The sequence below is a fragment of the Littorina saxatilis genome, linkage group LG15, assembly GCF_037325665.1.
Source record: "Littorina saxatilis isolate snail1 linkage group LG15, US_GU_Lsax_2.0, whole genome shotgun sequence".
NCBI classification, from domain to species: domain Eukaryota; kingdom Metazoa; phylum Mollusca; class Gastropoda; order Littorinimorpha; family Littorinidae; genus Littorina; species Littorina saxatilis.
In genome coordinates this window covers 5,388,933-5,397,475 of record NC_090259.1, presented here as the reverse complement: position 1 = coordinate 5,397,475, position 8,543 = coordinate 5,388,933, and the positions used below count along the sequence as shown (strand labels likewise).

The following is an 8,543-nucleotide window of genomic DNA, read 5'->3' as shown; positions in this document are numbered from 1 at the left end:
TTCAGTTCTTAAATTATTTTACCATGCACACATTCTTTCGCATTTAAGTTATGCTTCTACGTTATGGGACAACTGCAGTGATGTTCACATGATCAAACTGAATTCTCTCCATCGTCGTGCAGCTAAACTTATGATGCCTAACTCATCGATCGGTGATCACTATACTGACGAAAAACTGATACTGCTCGTCCTCCTTCCGTTGAACCAGCAGCTTAAACTGAATAAATCATTATTCATGTTTAGAGTTATGAACAAGGAAGTCCCAGAGTACATTCTGTCGCTGTTTCAAAAAGCAACCAACAGGTATGGTTCTAGTAAATTCATTCCACCTCGCCCCCGACTAGATTTGTACTGACAAGTTAGTCTAGTCTTGCATTTTCAGGGTCATCAGTGTGGAATTCACTTCCAACAGCATTAAAATATATTCCATCAGTCAAAGCCTTTAAAAAGCAAATACACAGACATTTGTTTCAAATCTGATTCCAAGTGGAGCGTTCCACCGTTATCGTAACCTAGTGGTGATTCAAAATGGGTTTACTCCGATGTATTAAACCGTCCTAATGTTATCATACATACCGGTTATCTTATAGCAGTCTCTTTTCAGGGTTGCTGTTTCTGTTGTTACTGTTGTGTTGGTATATCCTTTGTTGTAGTTCTTTTCTTCCTTTTGCTATGTTGTCGGTATTTTTTGTAAAATACAAATGACTTACTGTTTGTTATTTTGCTTGCTCGCCGTTGTTGTTTCATTTGGACCATATGTTTCTAGTGCTCGGGATTTTTTGTTGTTGTTGTTTGTTTGTTATTATCGTTATGACATCATCATCATTACCATTATTTCTATTTTCATATTTCTATTGCTGTTATTGTATTTAATAGTATCAAATACTATAACTTTTTCTTTGCCTTTAAATGCCATTTATTATCATATGTACGATTATTTTTGCTGTCAACCTCTTTTGCTCTTATAATGTTTTCATGTCTGTTTTGTATTCATGTTAGTTAGCAAGGACAGATTGTAAGACTAGGCAACGCCTAAAATCTCCATCCTTCTGTAATAAAGTTTAATCAATCAATCAATCAATCTCTCTCTCTCTCTCTCTCTCTCATCTCTCTCTGTGTATTGCTGAGTTACGCCACAACCCTCGTAAAATAACATTTGCCGACTCACACACACACACACACACTGACACACGCAACGCACGCACGCTGTCGCACGCAGGTGTACATTTATCGTCACACAGTTGAATGGCATTATATACACACACACACACACACTGACACACACACACACACGCACACACACACACACCTCTTTCACTGAAAGGCAAAACAGGGCTCAAAGCGGAGGAAGACGGTGAGAGACAGATATACTGAGAGAGAGAGAGAGAGAGATAGAGTAGACAGACAGAAACAGAGAGAGACAGAAACAGAGAGAGAGAGAGAGAGAGCCGGAGAGAGAGAGAGAGAGTGAGAGACACACACACACACACTTACATGTACGGCACACACACACACACACACACACACAAACAGCAAAACAAAACAGTCAACTGAACAACTTATAACCACAACACCCAGCCAACGAACACACCCGGGCCATAAAGAACAAACCGAAATATCCAGCCAACGCGGAATATACACACAACGAACAAACCAAAACACCCAGCGAACAAACCCCAAGAACCAGCGAACAAACCCAAACACCCAGACAACCGTCACACATACAAACAAATAACCCCAACACAGGGCCGGACTAGGCGAAGAGGAGGGGGGGGGGGGGGGGGGGTTGCCAGTGGTGGCCCAGGGGGATGTCCCCCCTGGCGGCAGGGGCGGATCAGTTCATTTTATGGGTGGTTTTTTTCAAAAGTATATTGTGAAGATATGGGTGTGAAGGCGCGAAGCGCGGGGCCGACGGCGCAAAAGCGCCTAGCTTGCCAGGGGGGTCCGGGGGCATGCCCCCCCGGAAAATTTTGAAAAAAAGGATGCAAAATGGTGCAATCTGGTGCATTCTGAGGATGATCATTATCAGTTTCAGGCAGCAGATTTTGTCACTGATTAATACCCCAAAAATTGAAACTCAATGTAAAATAAAGAAATGCATACCTCATTCAATATTTTTTTTTATTTGGCTGGGGGGGGGGGGGGGGTCCGGAAACCCTAGAACCCCCCCCTTGTTGTGGGGGTCAGGGGGCGAAGCCCCCTGAAGCTGATGGGTAGGTCATATTCTGAGATAGGAAAATGGTCGCTCCTTGCATGAAACGGCATAAAATAAGCAATAATAAAAAATAAAAAAAATAAGTAAGGTACATGTTTAGGCTAGGGGGGGGGTTGCGCAACCCCCATAACCCCCCCCCCCCCCCCCTCCCCCCGGTAGTCCGGCCCTGCAACATCCAGGCAACCTGTCACGATTTCATCTTTCGCCTGTGTACATATTTCCCCCTCGACATATACTCAAGACTGAAATGTTTCGTGGTAAAAATTAAGAAGTGAAATTATTTAAGGACGAAAAGCATGTCAGTTTCTTGCATGTGAAGAAAATTGGTGGTAAAATTTAATAGATTTCAACCCCAAAATCGAATTCTTCGAAAACGTGTACTGAGTGGTTACGTCCCTTGAGTAAGAAGGAAACATTTTAGGATGAATCAAATTTCTAAGTTAAATAAAACAAATTGGTTGGACAAATTTGGCCCCATGAATGTAAGGTACACAAGGTCGCTCATTATCAGTACTATCGAAGGGTGTTTTTTTGTTCAGTGTAGAGTTTATACTAGATCAACGAGGCCGAGAAGCGAAATATCAACACGGCGAAAGATGAAAACGTCACACCGGCAATGCCTCCAGACAAATTCCTGACCCCTCAACGTGCTGGCCGCATGATCCGACCCAGAAGACAAACAGCAGACTACGTTGGTAGCAACCCCATAGACAATTACATAAAAAAACAACGACAGGTGTTTCGCTGTACCACGCTGCAACACTGAACAATACAAACAGTCGTTCTTCCCACGATCCACAATAGAGTGGAATCACCTGGACAACATAGTTGTCCACTCAGCCTCTACTGAGGCATTCAAGGCGGCGCTCAGACTACCAGCCGCCGATAAACGACGTCGCTGCGCACACCCACCCGTCGCGCCAAAGCCAGCAATCTGGATGCTAGCGACGTAACCCACAGATACAGATACAGATACACACGTGACACGGGACACACACACACCGGCACACACACATACACTGACGGCACACACACACACACCTGGATGACACACTCACTGGCAAACAAACACACACAGGCACACACACACACACACACACACACACACTGACACGGCACACACATCAGTACACGCGTGACACACACACCGTACGACTGAGAGACCGTCGCTGATCTATTATTTTTAGATGAGTGTGTGAAGTTGCTGCAAGGGAAGCAACTCCTTCTACATTTATCGCTTATTGACAGTGCCCGCTGACCGGCCGAATATAAACATCGCGAATGCAACTGAGACTTTTTTTTTTTTTTTTTTACTGAGACTTTTCCTGCTATCATAATAGACCCTATCCAGGGCCGGACTAGGCGAAGAGGAGGGGGGGGGGGGGGGTTGCCAGTGGTGGCCCAGGGGGATGTTCCCCCTGGCGGCAGGGGCGGATCAGCTCATTTTATGACTGGTTTTTTTCAAAAGTATATTGTGAAGATATGTGTGTGAAGGCGCGAAGCGCGGAGCCGACGGCGCGAAGCGCCTAGCTTGCTAGGGGGGTCCGGGGGCATGCACCCCCGGAAAATTTTGAAAAAAAGGATGCAAAATGGTGCAATCTGGTGCATTCTGAGGATGATCATTACCAGTTTCAGGCAGCAGATTTTGTCACCCCAAAAATTGAAACTCAATGTAAAATAAAGAAATGCATACCTCATTCAATATTTTTATTTTTTGGCTGGGGGGGGGGGGGGGGTCCGAAAACCCCAGAACCCACCCACCCACCCCCTCGTTGTGGGGGTCAGGGGGCGAAGCCCCCTGAAGCTGACGGGTAGGTCATATTCTGAGATAGGAAAATGGTCGCTCCTTGCATGAAACGGCATAAAATAAGCAATAATAAAAAAAATTAAATAAGTAAGGTACATGTTTAGGCTAGGGGGGGGGGGGGGGGTTGCGCAACCCCCATAACCCCCCCCCCCCCCCCCCGGTAGTCCGGCCCTGCCTATCGGTATTCCAAGCTCTCGTAATCTCTCGCAAACTTCAGAGCATAGCAAAGCATGCAGTACAGCGATCTCGTGCGAGCTGCACAAGCCAAGGTTCGAAGTTCTCGCCGGCGATGTTCAAAGCATAACAAAGAGCGTGTCTCGCGAGAGCTCCTGTCAGATACCGAAAAGGTCTATTGGCGTTGGCTTTCTTTGTTTGAAATTATGAACCTGGCACTGAACAACTTTTTACACCCCCGGTCTAGGGGTGTGTATAGGATTCGGTCGATGTGTTTGTTTGTTTGTTTGTTTGTGTTCGCATATAGATCTCAAGAATGAACCGACCGATCGTCACCAAACTTGGTGAACAGGTTCTATACATTCCTGAGACGGTCCTTACAAAAATTGGGACCAGTCAAACACACGGTTAGGGAGTTATTGGTGGATTAAGATTCTACAAGGACTTATAGAGGGACATATTAATGGTCAAAGGGAAATAACCTTCTCAGTTGGTGGCAGTGAGAATGGTAAGGACGGGGGTGTTTTTCCTACCTCGGAGGAATTTCTTGTTTTTAAAGCTTTTGTCATTTCTTCGTTCGTTTTGGGTGGATAGATCAGTCTGAAAAATCGAAACTGGGTTCGCCAAGACTGCAACTGTTCCACACTAAATGTCTTGGCGTGTTAACAATATTACGCAAAACATAATATACAAAAAACCTGTATATATCTTTTAAAGAATTATTTAAAACAAATTTCGATTTCCTTCTAAAATATTTGAGGTTGTTTTATTTCTTTTACAAATATTACACTACTGATATTATCTGCGCGACTACTATGTTTTCATAGAGAAGTAAACATGGCGACCGACGTGAGAAGTTCCTAACACTTGCTTTACAAATAAGAACATTCCACCTAAAGAACCTTTTGTAGAGACTGTTCAGACATGGAATTTAACTTCAGTGTAAATATTATCTTGAAAGATGTCATCACAAAGGTGGATAGTCGATTGCAGGTCTGCAGAAATGCAGGCGCAAGGTAGGTTGTTTTGCATTGTAGTTTGAAAACCAAGGCCACAAAAGTACTACATTTAATTCTAAGTGCAAGCAGATTTATCAAATTAAGAAATAAGATTTACAGTGACTGGAACCAAAGCAAATCACACTTCCATTTTTGCTCCAGTAATTGGACTTCTGAAAATGTGTTCTGGACACTTTTAGTTTTTATACTACTACAAAAGGAGGCGGAAAGATGTTCAGTGTTAAATTAGGCAGTTAAATTAACTAATTAAATTCAATTAATTACATTTGTTTTCAGAAGGGCTATGAATTAGTTGTTTGTTCAATGTTTTGATTGCAGGTATCAAGATGCCCGCCAACGCCTGTTTGAAATCATCGACACAATGGGAGACGCCTCGGCAAAGGTGGGGGAACTGGTTTTACTTTTGTGTTTTGACAAAAAAGTTTGCTGTGCTATCAGTGAAAGAAACTTGATTATGTGTCCATACATTGATTTTTCTGTCATGAAAGCAGAGAACCACATTTTGCAATCAACTTTATATTTTTATCCTCCGTTTCTCTCTTTACTATAACGACCTTTCAACTGCTTGGCTTTGAAGTTGACACAACTTTGTGTGTGTGTGTGAGAGTGTGCATGAGTGCTTGTGTCTATATATATATGTGTGTGTCTGTGTATACATTATCCTGCTCATGTGTTCTTTTTTTTGTTTTTTCATGTGTATGTTCGCGCGCCCGTATATATTTATAATATATGTATGGATGTGGGGTGATGTGTGTGTGTTTAAGATTATGTGTGCGTGTGTGCATGTTTAAGATTATGTGTGTGTGTGTGTGCATGTTTATGATTATGTGTGTGAGTTTGCATGTTTAAGATCATGTGTGTCACAGTGTGTGTGCATGTTTTGTTTATGATTATATGTGTCACAGTGTGTATACATGTTTATGATTATGTGTTTGTGCATGTTTATGATTATGTGTGTCACAGTGTGTGTGCATGTTTAAGATTATGTGTGTCACAGACAGTTTATGTGCATGTTTAACTTGATTATGTGTGTGTGTGTACATGCAGGCGCAGGGTCTTCCAGGAGCAATCACGACGGGCAGGAAGCTGGAACTGTCGGATCACCATCTCTACGTCATGACAGACCCGGAGGGCAAAGAGTGAGAACTCTTCACTTGTCATACAGTGGAACCCCCTTTTAAGACCCCCAATTAAAGACTTCCTCCCTTTTAACACCTTGTTTTCTCAGACATTCTGTTCATAACCTCTGTAAATTTACCTCCATTGTAAGACCCCCACCTTTTTATATTTAGTCAAGTTTTGACTAAATGTTTTAACGTAGAGGGGGGAATCGAGACGAGGGTTGTGGTGTATGTGTGTGTGTGTGTGTGTGTGTGTGTCTGTGTGTGTAGAGCGATTCAGACTAAACTACTGGACCTATCTTTATGAAATTTGACATGAGAGTTCCTGGGTATGATATCCCCGGACGTTTTTTTCTTTTTTTCGATAAATACCTTTGATGACGTCATATCCGGCTTTTTGTAAAAGTTGAGGCGGCACTGTCACACCCTCATTTTTCAATCAAATTTATTGAAATTTATTTAGCAATTTTTGACGAAGGCCGGACATTGGTTTGGCATTCCAGCTTGGTGGCTTAAAAACTAATAAATGAGTTTGGTCATTAAAAATCGGAAACTTGTAATTAAAATAATTTTTTATTAAACGATCCAAAAATAATTTCATCTTATTCTTCGTCATTGTCTGATTCCAAAAACATATACATATGTTATATTTGGATTACAAACAAGCTCTGAAAATTAAAAATATGAAAATTATGATTAAAATTAATTTTCCAAAATCGATTTAAAAACAATTTCATCTTATTCCTTGTCGGTTCCTGATTCCAAAAACATATAGATATGATATGTTTGGATTAAAAACAAACTCAGTAAGCTAAAAAGAATAGACATACAGAAAAGCGTGTTATCCTGCTCAGCGCAACCACTTCCGCACTATTCTGCATGGCTTGTCGATTTCACTGCCTTTGCCACGAGCGGTGGACTGACAAAACTACGAGTATGTGGTCTTGGTGAAAAAAGCAGTGCGTTCAGTTTCATTCTGTGAGTTTGACATCTTGACTAAATGTTGTTATTTCGCCTTACGCGACTTGTTAAGACCTGATTTTCTCAGATTTATGAAGGTCTTAAAAGGGGGTTCCACTGTAGGATTTACTCTTTGTCCTCATTCATGTTTTGTCGATCACACTCTTCAACACAAATATTCCTATTTTTTACATGAAGGAAAACAGACATTGTGTGTAGAATTTATTATACAATTCATATATATATATTCACAAAGTTTGTATGCATGTTGATACTTTTTGTGATGGGAAGGAATTAAGTGTCTTTGAAAGAGCGGAGGGGGAAGAGGAGGACTATAGGCTTCTGTTATTGCTGTTTGAGGTCTCTCAAACTTCCTTTCAGATCAATGTTTCCTGAGGGCGGGGACGTAGCTCATTCAGTAGCGCGCTGGATTTGTATCCAGTCGGCCGCTGTCAGCGTGAGTTCGTCCCTACGTTCGGCGAGAGATTTATTTCTCAGAGTCAACTTTGTGTGCAGACTCTCCTCGGTGTCCGAACACCCCCGTGTGTACACGCAAGCACAAGACCAAGTGCGCACGAAAAAGATCCTGTAATCCATGTCAGAGTTCGGTGGGTTATAGAAACAAGAAAATACCCAGCATGCTTCCTCCGAAAACGGCGTATGGCTGCCTAAATGGCGGGGTAAAAAACGGTCATACACGTACAATTCCACAAAAAAAACGAGTGTACGTGGGAGTTTCAGCCCACGAACGAAGAATAAGAAGAAGTGTTTCCTGACAGTTGTGTGTTATGTGCAGAATATTGTGAACAAAAGAATGACACTTTATGTGTTCCCTGTTTCAGAGGTCTTGGTGCCGCGGTGGGCATTCTGAAGATTGGGAGGAAGCGACTGTTTGTGTACGATCGCCATGGGCAACAGTGGGAGATGAACCCTCTCTGCATCCTAGACTTCTACGTGCATGAGTCACGACAGAGGATGGGGTGTGGGCGTCGCCTCTTCGACTTCATGCTCAAGGTCAGTGGCAGATAAATCCACAACACTCAAACTGCCCACATCTTGAGGTCAAGACTCGGTTAGACTGTCAACATGTTAGAATCACAACTCAATAGTGTGCTTACTTCACAACAATCAAACTGTGCCCACATCTTGAGGTCAAGACTCGGTGAGACTGTCAACATGTTAGAATCACAACTCAATAGTGTGCTTACTTCACAACACTATAACTGCCCACATCTTGAGGTCAAGAC

General features: G+C 42.5%; 1 protein-coding gene across 1 annotated transcript in view; it reads left to right on the top strand.

Annotated features, from left to right (window-relative positions):
- The first annotated feature begins 5,032 nt into the window (after positions 1–5,032).
- Positions 5,033–8,543, top strand: part of LOC138948459 (alpha-tubulin N-acetyltransferase-like) — a 26,557-nt gene continuing 23,046 nt past the window's right edge. The window contains exons 1-4 of the mRNA XM_070320009.1: positions 5,033–5,212; positions 5,534–5,597; positions 6,263–6,354; positions 8,139–8,310. Of these exons, the coding sequence (XP_070176110.1) occupies positions 5,121–5,212; positions 5,534–5,597; positions 6,263–6,354; positions 8,139–8,310 (420 nt within the window). The 5' untranslated portion in view covers positions 5,033–5,120. The remainder of the gene's footprint in view (positions 5,213–5,533; positions 5,598–6,262; positions 6,355–8,138; positions 8,311–8,543) is intronic.